The sequence below is a fragment of the Lonchura striata genome, chromosome 11 (genome assembly GCF_046129695.1).
Source record: "Lonchura striata isolate bLonStr1 chromosome 11, bLonStr1.mat, whole genome shotgun sequence".
Classification (NCBI taxonomy): domain Eukaryota; kingdom Metazoa; phylum Chordata; class Aves; order Passeriformes; family Estrildidae; genus Lonchura; species Lonchura striata.
The window spans coordinates 7,630,246-7,649,440 of NC_134613.1; the positions used below are offsets into that span (position 1 = coordinate 7,630,246).

The window sequence follows — 19,195 nt, forward strand, 5'->3', positions numbered from 1 at the left end:
GAGGGTTAGCAGGAAGCTTGCTGGCTCCTCACCCCATCTGTTCACCACATGGGTCTTGGAACAAAGTGCTGTGAATTCAGGTTGTGCAGGCACCGAGCTGCTCCCCAAAGCTGGTCAGAGACATTCCCTGAGTCCCCCAACAGGGCAGAAGCTCTGTCTTGTGCGTTGAAGGGGGCAGAGCAGGGTTTAACTCAGACTGGGTTTTCTGGACTGGGACACACCAGCACGATCCTGGGCATGGGGCTGCAGGGCTGTATGGATGGTAGCAGGGCTCAGGGGTTCACAATGGGGCCATGTAGGGCAGTGCTGGGATGTCAAGGCTTTACTAGCACACCAGTTTCTGCTGTGTGGGTGCCAGTATCCCTGCATTCTGCTGTGGATGGTTTTCACCTGGGGAGGGTGCTGGGTGGGAGCCTGGACAGTGGCCACTGGAAGTATTGCTGCTAGGTGCTGGGGTGAAAAAATGCAGCTGTAGGCAGAGAGTGGAACAGTGTGGGGTAGGGTCAGAAATTCTCATAGTGATGTGCAAAGTAGGTCTGGTCCTTCTTGTTCATCTGCCGGCAAGCCTGCTCCACACTCTTGGTCATCCCGGGCGGGCCACAGCTGAACACCCCAATCTTCTGCACCTGGGGAAGGAGGGAGCCAAAGGGGTCAGACTGCAGCACCAGTTCTCCCCACAGTCCAGCCCCTCTTGCTCTCTGATAGCTTTGGGCATGGATGCTGGCTGAGCAGTCTGTCTCAGCCTCCCCCAGGCTTTTGGGGAGGTTGTCACATTCCCATGGAGCTGCCAGGACCAGGGAGGAAGGATGGGAACCCCTCAGCTCAGGTCAGTGGTTGCAGCCAAGGTCCTGCAATAGCAGGGGGTGTTTGGCTGGTATGGGGCACTGCTGACTCCCGCAGCTCAGCCTGGCTCCAGAGGGAAAATAGGATTCATTCCCCTTCCACTCTGTTCTTGGTGCAGATGCCACTGAGATCCCCAGGACCTTGGGGACAGGCTGGGACCGGTCCTCCACAATGGCCAGTGGTTGCACCTCCTCCTGTCCCCAGGCAGGCACTGACCTCAGGGTGCACCTCCTGCAGCGAGCTGAAAAAGGGCACGAAGGGAGGGCGCCCAAAGTGGGTGATGGAGCGCAGCCCCGTGAACAGGCTCTTGTTCAGCACCTTCTGGAAGTGCCGCTCACAAATGTACTGAAAGAGAGATCGGTGCATGTCAGATGGCCCAGCACAGCCCAGCATGGCCCTGCAGGGCCTGGCATGGCATGGCCTGGCATCCTCCCCCTTGGATGCCCAGGCTCACCAGCATGGTGGTGCGCAGATCAAACTTCTCAGCCAGCTGTGTGATGTAGATGTGCACAGAGACCAAGTTGTTCTTGTCTGATTCTTCCACCTCCCGGATGATGTCAGTCAGCCACTCAAACTGCCACTGCGTGCGCGTCACCCAGATGAAGTAGATCTGTGGCACATTGGAACGAGGCCCGGAGTGGGACCAACATCCTTATGAATGTCTATGGACTCCACAGAGGATTTTACCCCAAAGACACCAGCAACAACAGGAGGCATCTCAGAATCACAAATCAATTAGGTTGGAAAAGATCTCTGGGATCAAGTCCAACCTCTCAGGAGGGCTTGTCTTTCAGACACTCTTACCTTCTTACATAGCAGCTTGGAGTTTATGGATGACTTGAAGACTAGGTCCTTGAGAATGGATGCAAAGGGTGTCACCCCGATGCCTCCTCCCACCAACACTGACACCTCAAACTTGTTCCACTCCTGGTGGCCCTCTCCAAAGGGCCCATCCAGGTAGAGCTGGAAGGGAGTCAGCTGTTAGCAGAAGTCTCTGCTTGCCCAGATCTTGGAAGCCCTCAGGGTTGGAGAAGTGCCTCATGCTTGGCACAACCCATTGCCAGGGTGCTCTTGGGCTCAGATGTCCCCATGGGTGACATCCTGTGCAGGACTCACCTTGGGCAGTGTGCCAAGCAGGGCCAGGTTCTTGGGAGAGTAGAGTTCCCGCAGACGGGTGGTCCAGGGCCCAACGGCGCGGATGTGCAGGCTCAGCGTGTCGTCGTGCGGGGCCGAGGTCAGTGTGAAGGGGTGGTACTCGGTGGTGCCCAGGCCCACGCAGGCGATGCGCACCCACTGCCCAGACTTGTAGTCAAAGTCCAGTGGCCGCTGGAACTGCAGGTGTGTGACACCTGTGGGGAGATGGGAGCGGGCTCCGTTAAGTTGGAGATGTTGAGGAGTTGATGTTCCTGTATCGCTGCAGCCCCCGATGCTCTTGTGGGGAGCCTGGTGCTGTGTGGCCAGGATGCTGTGGTACCTGAGGGCAAGAGCTCGGCTTTCACCACACTGATCTCCACCTTCTTCCTGCTCAGGCTGTACAGCTTGTCTGCACTGTAGATGAGAGCTGGGATGATGAAGTAGATGTAGAAACGGGGCTGCTGGATCAGTGCATAGCTGCCATGGATGATGACCTGGACAGGGAACAGAACCTTTAGCAAGGCGAGTCATCACCCCAGGGATGATTTGGTGGCAGCTCAACAGCAGCGAGGAGCCAGGACTCGGGCTACCATCTCTCTTGGGACTACCCCAAGCTATTCCATCTCATCAGCTGCACTGACTTCACCTACAGGCTTGCAATGCATCAGCACCATCCCTCCCTTCCAGCCCAAATCCTTTACCAGGATGTAGAGCAGCATGTAGAGGTGGTGAGTGATCCAAAAGCCCTGGAAGCTGACGCGCCGGAAGTGGCGTGTGGCAAACACGTACATCACAGCAAGGACCACGAGCAGCAGCACTCCTGTCATGCCTGTGAGAGGAAGAGTTGAGAGGCCCTGTGGGGGACACCAGGGCAGCCCCACAGGGACTCTGACTGGACTGGGCAGGGGGCTGCCCACTCTGGACACAGGTGTGCAGGTCTGTCTGCTACGTGTTCTCACCTGGAATAGTCTGGAAGAACCACCAGTAATACTTCTGTGGGAGCTGTGACCTGGAGGAGGACAAGAGATTGCACCATGGAGCGACCAGAATGAACTGTTTCCATTTTCATTTCTGTCCATGCCCATGACACCCTGTCTGGACTCTGCTTCAACTTCCACCTACCCATCATTTGTAAAGACAGTGGAGAAAAGGCAGGACAGCACACTGAGAGGTGTGACTGAGAAGATGTAGACGTTCACTATGTGACCCGCAGTGTGGAGCACTGTAAGAGACAAAAATACAGAGAAAGAAGCATCAGTTGATGTGGATGGAGATGTGTCAGACTCTGCTGATGTCCCCAGGGACCCGGAGATTCCACCTCTTCTGTAGTGCAGGGCATCTATGTCTCTGCAAGGTCTTGAAGCTTCTGTCTGGTCCTGCCGTGGTGTGATAGGCTGGTCCTCTGCTTGTGGGTGGCAATCCCCCAGCAGCCCACCTACCTGAGAAAATCAGGGCTGCCATGGCAATCCAGCGGTGGAAGTCAACGGCGGCATCAAAGGGGATGAAGTGATTGAGGAAGGTCTCCCTCAGGACGGTGATGAGGTTGCGGCACATGGTAAGCAGGATGTAGGAGTACATGAAGGAGATGGAGGCAGCTGATCCCCGGGAGATGATGATCCCCACAAAGGTGGTCTGTGCAATTCCAGTGCTGGGAGATGCGAAGGCATAGTCTGGGGAGAGAGAGCAGAGGGGATGTCACGTGCCCAGCACTGAGGGCCAGCAGCCTTCCTGCAACAAGGGGACAGCCACCTCTGTGGCTCCACCAAAAACAGGACACCAGGGATGGGCTTGTGTGGGGAAAGGGGCAGAGTGACCCAGAACTGCTGGATGACAGAGTGTCTTTGGAGATCCAAGGAGGAGAATGTCTACCTGGGAATCTGCACCTTGGGACTGTGGCCTCAGTTGGGGAATCCAATATAAGGGGTGTTCATTAACTGGGACAAGTCCAGTGGAGACCGGAGGCTGGGTGGGAGTGGAGGACACCATAGAGCTATGTTTATGTAAGGGAAAGGCTGAGGGAAATGAGCTTGTCCAGGCTGGAGGAGATGGGTCAGGGAAGCTGGCTGTCTGCAGCCATCTGATGGGTGCATACAGCAAGTCTTTCTCAGGGAAGCACAGTGGAAGGATGTGAGGCAAGAGCATGAGTTTCATTGTAGAAAACTCAGGTTTGAATTCTTGAAATCCTTCACAGAGAGGACAGTCAAAGCCAGCACATGCCCAGCAAGGTGGTGGAATATCAGCCCTGGAACTCTTCACACCTTCTCTAGACAAGGCCTTCAGCAGCCTCATTCAGCTTTAGAGACGGGTTTTCTCTGAGGAGGGTATTGAACCAGACCCTTCCAAAGACCCCTTCCAATCTCAGTGATCCTTCGGGACCCTCAGTCCAGGGGAGGACTGACACTGTTGCCCAAAGTTGTGCCGGGCAAGTCCCCATCATGCCCCAGGCAACCACCAGCGTTGAGTCACGAAGCCCACGCCCCACAGCAGGGCAGGGTGGGCACTCACAGTAGGCTCTCTCGGCAAAGACGCCAGCGGTGATGGCGGAGAAGAGGATGACACAGACGATATGGCGCCGGTAATTCTCAACGAAGCGCTTGAACTCCTGGATCTTCTGCCTGACTCTGCTCCTCTCGAACTTCTTCCGTTTTGCTTCCGTGTACAGATGCAGCTGGTACTGGTTCGCCCTGGCAAATACAGGAGTGCTGGTGTCACCATGAGGTTTCCCAAGCAAGGAATGGTTCAGGGCCCAGGTTTGGGTTTCCACTCAAAGCACCCCTGCACATCAGTGACAGGGGCGGCCTGCAGAGCACAGCATCAGAGGGTGATCTCAGGACAGTCTGCTCTACAATGCCTTCAAAAGCTGGTAGCAAACATGGGGGCAGTGACTCACAAACTAGATGAGAGCTGTAAAAGAAAATTTCATAGTAATATTCAACCATCAAAAGATTATCCACAAAAGGGGAATTTCCTTAATTGGTACAATTAAGGCAAACCAAGATACTCTGGGCATCAGTAACAGCAGCTGAATTTCCTTGAAGAAAGTCTTGCTGCTGCCACAGCAGGGAGGACCAGATTCTCTACTGCAGCTCTTGTTGGCAGCCCAGGTGAACCAGCAGCAGCCCAAGAAGCAGAGGAGCACAAGCAGGAACAGTCAGACAAGACTCCTCGCTAAAAGCCACAATGCCAACCTCTGGAGTTAGCCACTTCATTTATTTGAGGTTTTTTTTCGGTAGAGGCACATCACCCAGATCCAGCTATGGCACTGTCCTGCCAAGATGGGATTCTTCCTGTAGCTCCTTGGCCAATGAGTGCCTCCTTGGAGCAGTGCCATTTGACTGGAGGGCTACCCAGTCTGACATGGAGATGTGAGAAATAGCAAACAGGATAAGCCTGAGCCCCAGAGGCACAGCGAGGGGACTCACTTTCTTCCTGGTCTCTTCCTCAGTTCTTGGCCTTTTCGCTCCATGTAGTGACTCACAGTGTCCAGATTTGGGTCTTTCTTCTCCTCTGAGATGATTCTGTGGAAATAGAGCTATGTCTAGCCCAGAGTTCTATTTGCTAGAATTGCTTGCCAAAATTTTCCCCTTTTCTCTACTTCCCATCTCAGGCTTAGCTGAGAACATGTCCAGCTCTTTTCTGCAAGCCTGCCTGCATTAACTCCAATTGCCCATGGTCTGGATTCACTCCAAGGTAACCCCTCCATCAGAAGAGCAATGCAGGACTCCCATCTCCACACAGAGGATGCAACAGGGCTCTGCAGGAGGCAATTCCTCCCTTCTGGCTGTGCCTGGGAGGAGGACAGCAGCACCACTGCAGCACCCAGCATGCACTTCCCACCCCTTCCCCAGGGCTGGGAGTTCCAGTGTGTGGTGGGAGCATTTGTTGGAAAGCCTGGGGTGGAGGATAGATGAGAGCCAGGGCAGCAAGAGGTGGAATAGCAACAGCAATACTAAGGAAGGGAGCTTACCCTTTTGGCTCGCTCTTTTTTATGAAGGAGACACAGTTGTGCAAATTTTGCTTGGAGACCTCAGGGATACCTTTGAGGAGACAAAAGGACAAACAGCCATTCAGAAGGTGCAGGACAAAATTTAGGACTCTCCTCTGGGCAGGAAAAAGCTCTGAACGGACCCAAACATGTCACATGTGAAGCAAAGCTGATGCCCCATTACTGCAGTTGAGGTGGGGAGTCTGATGGGCCAGGATTTGAGAGTTCCATATTGGGTGCTGCCCATTGCCTCCAGCCTTGCAGGACCTGGGGCGTCCCAGTGCTCGTGCCCACTGACCTTTGACGCAGAGCTGGGTGAGCCGAAGCTCGCTGTCGTGGTCCCGCAGCATGTAATGGAAATTCTCCCATGTCAGCTCATCCCTGTCCTGAAAACCCGCGGCCCGGAACATGGACTCGGTCACCTGCTCTGCCTGCTCTCTTGACAGGCAGTTGTTGGAGATCTCAATGAAGGACCTGGAGCAAAGAGGTGAGATGGGAACAGCTGCTGAGTCCCTCAAATAAGACAGAGCAGAGTCCCAGACCAGTTTCATGGAAGAAATGGGCTCTTGATTGCAAGTGTGGAGTCCATGGTGCACAGAAGCAGAGAAACTGGGAGCTGCTTCTGAAGACATGTCTATAAACATTGTGAAAACATTAGGAGAGAGGAGGGAGAGTACCTGAGCATCCTCAGAAACTCCTCCTTGGAGAGGAACCCATTCTCATCTATGTCATACATCCTGAACATCACCTTGGACTTCTCCTCTGGGGACCCTGGTGGGGAGAGGAAGAGGCACAGTAAGAACAAGATCCTATTTTCATCAACAAAGATGATTTCATATGTTGTTTTTGAGAGTCTGGAGCCTGCAGCAGTGAAGCCTCACCCTTCCACTTGACTTTCTCAAGTGCAAGGTGAAATATTGGGTAGACACACATTCTTTCTTGTGCATTATTTTTCAAAATCAAAGTGTGTTTCTGAAGAACAATGATTTTTCTGGGAGTTGTTTTGATTGAATCTGGCATTTAACAACTCCACCTATGAATCCCCCATTCAGGGGTCATTTAGGGAGAATAAGATATCAGGCACAGTTGCTATGATCTCCCAGGTACAAGATGCACAGTCCCTTCAGGAGAAAGGGCTGACATGTCTGTGGTGGTGAAAGACAGCTCCCCTCATGAACCATCTTCCAGAAAATGCAATTACATTGTCATGCCCCATAACCCAAGCTGAAGCTATCCTGAGTGAAGGAAATTTTAATCTGTAGCAGTGTCTACAGGTTGACCTGCTGGGTGACTCTTGTCCTCCACTCTGACAGAGCCTAGAAACAGGTCCAAGGGCAGAAGATGAAGGCAGTAACCAGCTACAGCTCCCACCTTTCATGAAGACCACCAAGATGTCCAGGAACTCCCGAAAGGAGATGTAGCCATTGCCATCTTTGTCAGCCAGGGAGAACATGGACTCCACGAACATGGAGTGCTCTTTGAGCCCCAAGGCTTCAGCAAACTCAGCCCTGCTCAGCTCACAGGTAAGAGACTCCTTTGCCTTCTGTGAAGATTCAAAGCTGAGCTCCCCGGCATCGGATCTGTTGATTTCCAGCACCTGCAGGTTGTGTCCCACAAAAGAAATGCTGTGAGTGATGGCAGAGCAGAAGGCTGGTGTTTCCTTTCTGACCTATTGCACAAAGACTGGTGGCTCCCTGGCACAAAACTCATGGCAGATACCATGGAGAAAGTCCTGCATCCCTCCTACACAATGTGACTTTTCACATTCCACATGACTGACCACTCTGGAGACCTTTTACATCACCCAATAGTCTCTTTGTCACTTTAGACACTTGTATCACTGCAGGAGGTCTCCTTTTGTCTTCTGCAAAGGAAAATGTATTTTCTGGAAATATTGGCAGCTTCCTTGTTTGTGACTTACCAGCTCTTTCAGAAAGCACCAGCCCCATTGTTTATTGCTTAATCAATACAGAAATACCTTCTCCCACACATCAGGGCTTGCTACACCTCTACACACCTGAGCAAACAGGTGCCTGAAGAAAGTCTCTAGAATTTGTTTTCTCTGTTCCTGGGTGACTGCCCGTTTCATCAGGCTCTGCTCCTTCATCTCAGACAGATGCAGGTCAAATCTGCTCTCCTTCAAGTAGTCTCCTAGCTTCCCAAGAAAGATGCTCCTCTCAGCCTCCTCATTGAAGAGCAGCACCTGCAAAGGACCCAGAGACTGGCTGTGATCATCAGAGGCTCAGCTCCACAGTTTTTGCCGGACCTGGAGGTTCTCAGGTGGCCACAACCTCCCTTCAAGGCCTTACACTGCTCCCAGTGCCCCCAGCTGAGTGGTGCAGAAGACTGTGGAGGGTCCAGGGGAAGGTGTCATAACCCAGGCACCATGCTCCTTACCAGGTCGTACTCCTTGGGGCTCTTCAGGAGCAGAGCTTTGTTCCCTTTGTTGTTGGAGAGGATCACCTCCACTCTTTGGTGGGCTTTCAGGTTGATGCTCCGGAGCACAGATCCTCTGCTATCCAGCACTTTGAGCACTTTGTCAGCTTGGAGCTGAATGTAGACGGGACAATTGTCTGTCTTGGGCCCATGCCACTCCATGGCTGGTGGGAGAGAGCACAGGACTCAGCTGGAAAGTTTCCTACTCGTCTCAGAACCTCTTTCACCGAGAGGCAACTTGGGAGTGATTTCATGACCAGAAATATCTTAAAGGAATAACGACAATCTCCTAACTGCAGAGCTCAAGCACGTGGACACAGAGGGAATACAGACTATGGAGCAGGGAGGCAGGATTTTTCCAGTGTGCAGAGCAAGGAAATACTGTCCCTGTCCTGAAGCTACTGGTGTGATTGCTCTACACAGGTTTCCTTCAGGCAAGGTCTGATCTGGGGAGGACTGGAATTAGAAGGGCATAGGATGATTTAGGCTGGAAGGGACTCAGGTTGGAAGGGTATCTTGCCCAACCTCCTGCCCAAAATAGGACCAGCCAGTCTATTGATCAGTCTGCTCAATGCTGTATCTGGTCAGGTTTTGGGAGGATGGGCTACCAAGTTCTCTGGGCTCTCTGTTCCACTCCTTGACTATGCCCCTGGGGAAACAATTCCTCCTTGCATCCCAGCTGGGTATAAGCCCCAGGCCCAGCCCTGCCTCAGTGTGTGCCCTGACTGCAGCAGCACCACCAGACGCCCTCGCAGGGTTGACAGTGCCACCTCACCGTGTATGGCCTCGCCGGACACCTCCCTGCGCAAGCTGGTGCCCTGCTTCCTCTGCAGCTTCCTGAAATCTCTCTTGCGGAAAGCGGCAACAACCCAGGCAACAAACAGAGTCACTGTGGACACATGGGAGAAGGAGGCATGAGAGACCACACAGCTCCTTTCCCCTTTTGGCTCCCTCCTGGTGCCCATGGACCCTGCCAGCTCAAGCAGCTCAGCAGAAACCAGGACTCAGCAGCTCCAGCTGGGAGGTGCTTTGTCCAGGGCACTCAGCCCCTTTCTCTGGTGGAGAAGTGGAAGAGGAGGAGAGTAGCAAGAAGAGGAAACAGAATGACAAACCCAGGGGCAGACAGCAGAGGACAGCAATGATGATCCCAAAGCCTGCGCCACTGCCTGAAAAGTAGTCCAGCACCATCATGGGCGTGCAGTTGGCTAGGTGTTGAGCTGTCAGCTGCTGGGGCTGGGGGCATGGGTCACCTGCAAGGGGGAAACAGGCTGTGAGTGTCATTGACCTTGTACCCAGCTCACCTGCATCACCCCGGGAACCTCTGCATTAAAATATTGATGGGGTTCATGGCTGAGTGACCCAGCACTGCAGAACTGGGGTGCTTGATTTAAAATCCAGATCTTGGAGAGAGCCTTTGGGTTTGGGTTCAACTTTTGCCTGCCCCAGCAAACCAAGCACAGAACTGGACTCAAGTGCTCTGGAGGTTCAGCACCATCACCTCTCCTGTTGGGGTGGGCTGAGCAAGAGGCACCCTGGGCTGTAGCAATCTAGGGCTCAGAGCCTCCACTCATCTGGATGCTGCAAATCCAGGAAGTCCTCCTGGTGTGATTAAAAGGAACACACACCAAGGGAACAAAAGCACCTTGCAAGGTCTGGAATGTTGCCCAAATGAAATGCTTGCAGTAAATGGGAAGAGTGTGGCAAGATTCCAAGAGGAAAAGGCATTTTTGCCAAACAGTAACATGCATTTTCCTCTTGGGATCATGCCCGCACTACAGCCCTCTTTCAACATCTGCATCATGCATCAATGTCTTGCTCACAAGCAAGCTTTGCATTCTGTGCCCATTTTGCTGGTTTAGGGTCATAGCAGGTGTGAGGCTTGAGAAACTCCAAACCTGATGTGTTCCCTGTGTCATTCACTCACCTGCTGTGTCACTGGGATGGATCTGTTTTCCTTGCTGCCTTACTGAACCCATTCCCTCCCTGTGCCCTCCCATTGCAGGGTGCACTCACCCTCTCTCCAAGTGAACACATGGGGCTGGAGCTCTGTGGATTTGGCATGGGTGACAGAAGTCAGGATGCTGTGAAAAGTGGTGTTACGGATCTCCCTGATTTCCTCCTCTGTGAAAAGCCTGAGGAAAAGGACGTGGAGACAAGTGGTTGCCCCAGGTGTCACTGACCAGCAGCAGGAGTGAACTGAGGAAGCTGGAGGATGCTTTTTCCTCCAGCCCCAGTTTTCATGTGTTATTGGGATTTGCAGAGCAGCTGCCAGATAGCGACAAGGCCATTACCCATTCTTGGTGTTTTCGAACCAAAACCTGTCGCCATCACGCAGGCGCAGAAATTGTTCCAGGATGATGGTAGAGAAGAGGGAGCCATCAGCCTCCAGCATGCCTCCAGGGAGCAGCTCCAGCCCAGCCATGTTGTTGCCATACAGGGCAGCGACCTTCTGCAGGACCTGGTGAGAAACCCCCAGCACACATCTGTGAGCACAGGGAATTCTGCCAGGGCATCAGAAAGTGTTGGCAAACCTTAGGAGTGTAAGGAGTGTGCATTTCCCAGGCATCACACATATCTATGGACTGGGAGGATGCTAAGCCTCACACAGCCTCGAGCTCGTGGCTTGAACTTGAGCAACTGAGCATCACTCCCAGGGCATCTCAGCTCTAGGAGGAGCAGCGTGCCTGGTGGCACAGTGTAGCACTGGGGCAGGATGGTTTATCCATGTCATGTAATTGCACAGTTACCCCCCTGCAAGCATGAAAGTCAGCCAGAGCAGGACATGCACTGATCTCCCTCTTCCTATGATGCTGCAGGATTCAGCTCCTGCCTGGAATGTCCGATTGTTCTTTGGCCCACATACATTCCTTGCCCAGACTGGTTCCCTGTTACCTGTGGCTCCAGGTGAGGGGCAAGGTTTGACCAGTTTTGGAGAGGTTTCAACCCAAAATGCTGCCGGACTTGGTTATAGGTTGGCAGGCCAAAGTCTCGCCCACGCTGAATCCAGCTGGCCACGTAGTCAGTGCGGGAGTACTTCAGGGGCCCATACCAGTAATCTGTGGGTGGACATGTTTAATGTGTCCTGTAGCTCTCTGCACCTTCATTAAAGAGGCTGAAGTGCGTGGCTGGGAGCTGATGAAGGAGGCATTGGGACCTGCCTCCCCAGCTTGCCCCCAGCACAGCCTCAGGCATGGGGGTCCCCCAGCAGGGCACAGCTGCAGTACTGACCTTGGAGATCTTCCACCATAATGTTGTCCTCCCGCTCTGCTATCTGTGAGCTCATCCCCTGCAGAAGGCTGTCCACATCTTCTGCCTGCTGCAGCCCCGGGCTCTGAGAGGCATGGGAAGGGCAAGTGATTCCTCTTGCACAAGGGAGGACAGAAAGTAGCTCCACAGCCCTGAACTGGTGCCCCCAGGGGTGCAGGCTCATGGCATACAGGAATCAGGGACCTCTTCCAGGCTCATTTTCTCCACATCAGGTCAGCCTCGAGGTCTGAGCCTGGCACAGCTGAAGGCTGGGGATGCTGGATGGGGAGGATCTTTCACCCCCTGTCTGGCTGTCCTGCTCTGCACCCAGTTTCCCTTACAGACCCCTGTGGAGTACCCCATAACACAGAGCTAGGGATGAAGCCCCCTGGCCAGCCTGCCACATCCTCAGGACCCCCGTGCTCCTTTCCCTGCACCTTTCTGCTCCAGTAGCTGTTGCAGAGCCGCACTGCTGGGAACGAGCCGCCGGACACAGACACGTTCTGGAACCGGCACCTGGTGTCTCTGGAACAACAGAGAAGGATTGAGCCCACAGCCCTGAGCAGGGCTGACTGGAGCTGTCAGGGCTTGGCTGTCTCAGCTGAGAGCAGGACATGGGGAAGGGACAGAGACCATCCCAACAAAGACCATTTCCAGCCACCAGCCCAGCTTGGGCATCCCCTCCCCTCACACAGGCACTGCAGTCCCATAGTCCTGCCAGGCTGCTCCTACCTCTTGTAAACCCCTGGAGGCACCATGGTGGCCAGGAATTGCCCTGCAGCTGCCACGAATTCAGGAGAGAGGCTGGGGTCCAGGTGCTGCTGGTAACCTGGGGGTGGGGAAGTAACCAGGCTGGAGGGAAAAGGGGCCAAGCTCCCTGTCCCTCCCCACCCACCAGCTCCAGTAGCCCCCTCCCCCTGCTTCCAGCACTCCATTGCCTGCCTACCCCTCACCTTGGTACTCCGGGACCTGTGTGCCCAGCAGGGTCGGCAGCCACTCGTACAGAACAATGCTCTAGGGAACAGGGAAGCTGGGTCAGGGCCAGAACCATGCAAGGTCTTGGGGGTCCCAGCAGAGCTGGGGGGTCCCATCCCTCACCTGGAAAGTGGCGATGACCCTCTTGCGAGCGTGCTGGAAGAGATCCTCATCGGACCAGGCAGGGTGCTTCTGGGCCAGTGCTGTGGCCAGATGGTTGTGGTAGCGAAACCAGGCGATGCTCTCAGCCTGCAGGAAGGGGTTCTCATTCCCCCAGGCACTCCCCAGGTCTGCAAGAGCCACCGTGACCATCAGTGGGGGATGTCTTCACTGGGTCTAGCCTTGCCCATGGCTGGAGGAGCACACCCAGCCCTGTGGATCCAGCCCAGTGTCCCCTTGCCCTTCCTTCCTCCCCAGGCAGACCAGCAACCTGGGACAGTGAGAAGCAGTACTGGGCCCTCAGCACATTGGGCAGGTGAGGAATTCAAAGCAAGCTGAATGGGTTTGTATCAGCAGCAGCCCTTTTCCCCAGAGGAGTTCAGCTGGGACCAGAGCTGGTGTCTGACATTGCTGCCTGAGCATGTGGCCTCTGGAGTTTCTGGTGTGTCCTTGCTGGGATGTCTTCGCCGGGGCTCAAATCTCCCACCCCCTTGGGAAACTGCCTGCTCTCCCCCAGCCCTCCTGACCCATATATCCTGCATCCCTTTCCCCTTTCCTGGGATCCATTCTGGGCTCAGCTCCAGGGACCCCCTACTCCCAATCAAGGGTGAAAAACTATTGGAATGCCACCATTACCGTAGATCCCTTGGGGACCACCCTGTCCCGTGGATGGATCCAGTGCCTTCCACATGGGAACCCTCCCGTCTGTCTGCCTCGGGAGGCTCCTGCTGGGCCCTGATGCCAGCTGTCCCCCCTGGAAGCTCCTCAGGGCATCGCTCCAGGAGTGTGAGGGGCCGTAGATGGAGCTACCATCCAGCCAGCCCGTCATCTCGTTGGTCTAGGGCAGGCACAGGGAAGAGGCATTAACAGGTGCCAGGATTTCACTGGAAAAGTGTAAAAAAAGAGGTCTGGAAAGCCCCAGTCTGCCTCTTTTGCTCTTGCAAATCATTCTGGTTTAACCCTATTTTATTTAACAAGAGCTCTCAGGAAGGAAATAAATACACAGAAAAATCTCTGTGCAAACTTCAGGAATTAGTGCCAGGTAGAGGAAAAGACCAGGTGCAGGCTTTTCAAAAGTACATTTGGGATTGTTTTTCCCCCAGTTATTTTGACTATGTCCAGAAGCAGACATCTGTGAGTCCCCGTGTAAGCTGGAATGAGTTAAACCCATCTATAGGGAAACTGGGAACAGCAGAGCTTTCCCCTCTGATCTCACAGCAGCAAGTCCCACTGTCCTGTAAGCATGTTGAGTATCTCCGCTGCCAAATGTTTGCATGGAAATATACTTTTTATTCTGAAAACATGCTGGAGTTTCCAAATGTTTAAGCTTTTAAATGTTGATAAAAACATGACTTGCTAAACTGGTCTCTTCAGGGTTTGTCATGTGAAAGGTTCAGGGGGGTATTTCACTTTGGTGATTTTGGCTGGGAAGATCTCCAGCATGAAGGAAATCTGGGGAACACAGGCAGAACAGAAAAATCCAGAGAAACTGGGGGGAAACCCGGATTTATTTTCCAAAATAACTGAAATTCAGGGAAGCACCACAACTTTGTGGCAATGCCAGCTCAGCTTTGTGATACGTTATTAAAGGTAGGACTTGGTGCCTAAAACAATGTGCAACAATTAACTGATCTAATTACCTTTTCTTTGTTCAGGAAATGCTTTGACCCTGGGCAATCACTAGCGTTACTCAGAGTGAAACCTGGAAGTTGACTTTGGGTTCATTTCAAACACTTGAGAGGTGGTTCAAACACCTGTTTGGCTCAAACACTTGAGAGATGTGTATTTTTAGGGATGTAATAGTGCTCTCATTTTAGTTTTGCAAGTTATCTTGGCTGCTACATACCCCGATGCAGATGAAGGAAAACTTAGATGAAAGGCACAGAGCAGAGGAAGCCACACCTACCTGTTCCCGGGGGTTGTTGGGGCTCTGCCCCGTCCCTGCTGCCCAGTGGATGCGCTGGAAGGGCAGCACCACATCCCCAGTGCCGGCGGGGTCGAACACGGGGTCTCCAGAGGGGATGTGGATGTTGAGGAACTCAGCAGGGCAGCCGGGTTTCTCTGTCTCCAGGATGTCCAAGAGCACATGGAAACCTGACAGACACCAAAGCATGGTCAGCTGCTGCCAGGATGCTGCCAGCACCTGGGGCAGGACACCAGGGAGGGCAGCTGTGGGTAGGCTGAGGGGACCACCGTGTGCAGCAAGGGTGAACAGGGCTTGAGAAGAAACCTGGCCTACTGGAACAACATGACCATCGAGATCCCTTCCATCCCAAACATTCTGGGATGCTGTGATTTCCCAGAAACAGACATCTCCAGGCCTGGAGACCCCACTGAGCTCCTGGGAGACTGAAACAACTGCTCCAGCTTGCAGCAGTTTAGCCCAGCACGGCTCTTATCGGATCTGTCCGGTGTTTTCGTTGTGGGGCAACTCCACTGCTAAAAGAAATAAGGAAGTTCCCGACTGACAAATAACAGCATTTGGGTCAACTGGCGAAGGTCACCAAAAATCCACAGGAACTCTCCTAGCCAGACAGTGCAGTGGCAAACTCGTACCCAAGGCTTTTTGTGTCTGACATCCACATGTGATCTGCTGCAGAGGGCTGGGTGAGGAGTGCTCCAATGCGTGGCCTTGGGTGTGCGAGAAAACAACATTTTCCCACCCAAACCACCATTTCTGCAGTCGGTGCAAGGCCCCAGGTCTTACCAAAGAAGACAGCCAGCACGGTTGTGTTCCTGCGGGAGGGCAGCCCCGAGGGTCCCCGCGCCACCGCCTTGCTCAGCTGGCGAGCGCTGGGCACGCGGGGCTCCTGCAGCGCCTGGTAGACGCCGTCAGCGTAGTTGGCTGGCAGGAGACGCCGCAGCCTGGCTCCTGCAGCGCCAGAAAACATGGAATGGGTTCTGTGTACCCAAGAGACACAACAGCCACAGCCAGAGCACACACAGTGGATGTGTGTTCCGGTCCCAGAAGATAGCAAGAGGATAGCACAGGTTCTCAGAGTGGCCAAGTTTTGGTGGCATCGCCCAAAACTTCTTGCAACACTGGAATCAGTACTCTTAAAAGCAGCGGGGATCCTCCTCTCTTCCAGTTGTCCTTCTCTAGTCCATGTGCATTCCTGCTGCCTCCTGGAGGTCTAGGGTGGTGCTCCAGTGGGTAACTGGAGCAGTGTTGAGCTGTGGTGTGTAATCCTACACAAGTGTGGTGTTCTCCAGCACCATAGGGAATAGGAGAGGGAACAGCCAGCGAGGCAAGTGAGAAGATGAGAGAGAAACACCCTGCTTTTTACACACTGCTGGTCTCAAAACTGAAAAGCCCAGAGGCAGGAGGTCATTTCTCACTGATTTTGGAAGCCTTGTCACCTGTGTGGTGGGCTCCATTTACTGGAGCTCCCCAGAACTGGGGGAATTCCTGAATTCCTGCCTTTGTTTGTGGGTTAGTTTCCATATGTTGGTTTCCAAAAGTTAAGGTCTGATCTGTCTACTCTAGAAGAGGAGGATTTGGTCTGTCAGGGCTGGTTTTTCCTGTCAGGCTTTGGTGTTACTAAAGGGCTGGTGACACACAGGTCATGTGGGAGAGCCCTTTGAACTCCAAGCTGTGCAGCTGCCACTGCATCTTGTGCCAGTGTGTCACCAGAGCAGTGACCAACCTGCCAGAAATGAGGATTCAGAACCTCCAATGTTTTAGATAAGATCCTGCCTGATCTGTGCTGGTTCCTTGCTCAAGGACATCTAGAGTTGAGCCCATGGGCTGGCTGTAGGCATGAGGAAACACTTCACCAATGGCACAGGGAAATCCCGAATGCCTCTCCCAGTACCGACCAGTACATGATATCACCTCTTTGTAGGGCAGAAAATAAAAGGTTCAGCATGCCTGGACCACGAACTCTTCTGCCTTGTGTTGAATCCCTGTTGAACTGCATGTTGATTTTGGCTAAAGATGTTTTTTTACAGCTCTGGGATCCCTGACCATCAGAGAAACACCTGCTGAAAAGAGCTGAGTCTATTCTGAGATATCTCACAAAGGCACAGATTTGCTCTGGGACTGATCCAACACCAGCATGACCTGCAGATGGTGCCTGGGCATCAGCAAAACATCAGCAAAAATGCTCAGACATGGGCTGTCTGGCCCCTCCATACTGCTCTAACAGGGCTCTCAGGTGCATCCATTGAGGTGGCACTGTCTGCTGACCTGCCCGGTTCGGGCTCAGGCCAGAAAGGTTTCTGTCTCAGCCACAAAGCAAGCCAGATGCCCAAGGGGCAGCTCAGCTTGCCCCATCCCACCATTCCCATCCTGGCACTCACCCACGGAGCCATAGCTGTGGTGCAGCAGGTTGTTGTACCAGCCATCATAGCGCTGCACCTCCCAGGAGATGCTCTCCTGGGCTCCTGCAAGAGACAAGACCCACTTCATGAGCAGCAAGAAAAAAGCATGAAGCAAGCATCACCACTAGAGATTTCTATTTATATGGTGATTTTTTCCCATATGCTTTCTGAAACTTCCCAGTTATGCAGGTTTTCAGACAAGTTTTGCACTCCTTTTGAGGGACAATAGCTAAAATTAGAAACTCATGCTTGTGATCCTGATGTCCCCAGATCAATTTGTGGCCGCCACCAATCTAATCCCATAAGACATTCTTTTTGTCCTTCTCTTTCACTGGATCAGAAACCTCTCCTTACTTCTGACTCCTACAATGTCCATGTGAGTCAAAGAAATACTTGGTGCTTTTGTATCAGCATCAGCCTTACTTGCTTCATGTTAATTTTTATTGCTAGTATTAGCAAAATAAAAAGTAAAAGTAAAGACTTCCAGGTAACAAGCTGTGTACTCAGCTGCCATGGGGCAGTCTCTCAATCTGCACTTTGCTCCAATCTTTTCTTATCACCTCACAAACTGCATCATAGAATCATAGAATTTGTGTTGGAAGGGACCATAAGCACCACCTGGCTCCATTCACCCTGCCATGGGCAGAGACACTTCCACAAGAACAGGGTGCTCTGATATGATGTCCTGTGGGTCAGAGGAAATTCCCCTGGGGAGCATCAACTACCCAGGATCTCCCCTTGGGTTCCCTTCCCCGAAATCCCACTTACTCCCCAAGGTCCACGTTCCCACCAGAACCACAAGCAAACTCAGCATCGTTGCCGCAGGCTGCATCGGCCACTGGGAAGCAGCAACCTGCAAATGGAGAGGAGAGGGAGGGAGCTGGAGGTGGGCTGTTCCTGGAGGCTGGAAACACGGAAAGACCAAACCTCAGCTCCTGTTTGTGCTTTCTGCTGCTGGGTAAAACCTCACTGCTGCCATCATCCAAGAGCAGTGCCTGCTAATCTGGGCTCTGGGAAGTTGGCAGGAGTCATGTGAGATCCCATTATCTTGGGAAAGTTCTGCTGGGATGTGTCAGCTGCCCTGAGAACCTTTCTGCTGGAGCAGGACCAGTAGCCCTGCCTTGGGCTATCCCAGTTACAAACTCACAGCTCATCATCTCGTTGTGTCTGCTCCACTACAGAAAGCCCTTCCTTACAGAAACAGGCACATTTCAGCTGGAAATTTTCCTTGCATTGACCCATCCAAGCAAATCCTTCTGTGAAGGGATGGAAAAGCTCAGCATACAATCAGACATCCCAAAGTGTGTAAGTACTGCTGGCAGAACAGCTTGATCCCCTCTGAGCTAACCTGACCAGAGGCCGTCCCTCCTGACCAGCCTTTCTCATGATGCTTTACCATCTCCTTTTCCACAAAAACCCTGGATCCAGAGCAGATTTCACCACTGGGAGCTGAACATTTAAAATCCTAGGCAACACCTGGCAGAAGAGAGGCATTCCCAGTTCTGGACTGTGAAGTGATTTAGACAATTCCACCTACCACTGGCTTTCCACAGGCAGAAATGCCAAATTTGAATTTAACTCCAAGACAGGGTTTTCCACTAAATATAGCTCTTTGTCCCTGCTTCAGTGTGTATCCAAAGAGCAGCACTCTTTGTATCCAGTGTGTATCCAGTAGAGCTGTGCTGCAAAGAGACGCAGCAACATACAGGTTTCAGCTTTTCTTACACCACTCTGTCACATTCAAATTTGTTTGTATTTTTAATTTTTTTTTCATTATTTTAATTAAAATTTAAATAAAATATGTTTATGGAAAGGCTTACATTACCAGCAGCTCTGTACATTTTATATTTGATTTACTGAGAATTGCAGTGGGGATTTGTCACCTATAACTCCCAGTGGTGCAAACTGCAACACGTGAGTTCATGTTGAACTGTCTGCTTGGAAAACCAAGTGATCTGAGATTTAAATATTATTATTTGCACTCACATTAATTACATTCATCAATTTAAACACCCATCACCAGGCTGTGAGCAGAGCATGTAACCTGTGGTCAGTCCTTCTGCCAGAGATTCTTGTACTTTTGGTTTTTTGCAT

General features: G+C 52.6%; 1 protein-coding gene across 1 annotated transcript; it reads right to left on the reverse strand.

Moving 5' to 3' along the window:
- Nucleotides 1-503: 503 nt before the first annotated feature.
- DUOX2 (dual oxidase 2) lies at nt 504-18,080 on the reverse strand. The gene is given in 35 exon segments (XM_077785805.1): nt 504-626; nt 1,060-1,188; nt 1,298-1,453; nt 1,648-1,806; nt 1,960-2,192; nt 2,318-2,471; nt 2,679-2,806; nt 2,937-2,986; nt 3,100-3,199; nt 3,417-3,647; nt 4,483-4,661; nt 5,400-5,495; nt 5,945-6,014; nt 6,261-6,436; nt 6,640-6,733; nt 7,334-7,559; nt 7,980-8,165; nt 8,360-8,562; nt 9,174-9,287; nt 9,511-9,648; nt 10,412-10,530; nt 10,690-10,856; nt 11,291-11,454; nt 11,627-11,729; nt 12,082-12,169; nt 12,377-12,473; nt 12,598-12,658; nt 12,743-12,909; nt 13,415-13,616; nt 14,685-14,872; nt 15,486-15,650; nt 17,081-17,164; nt 17,870-17,947; nt 17,950-18,028; nt 18,030-18,080. Coding segments are annotated over 35 exon segments (4,758 nt in total).
- Between the last annotated feature and the right edge of the window lie 1,115 nt (nt 18,081-19,195).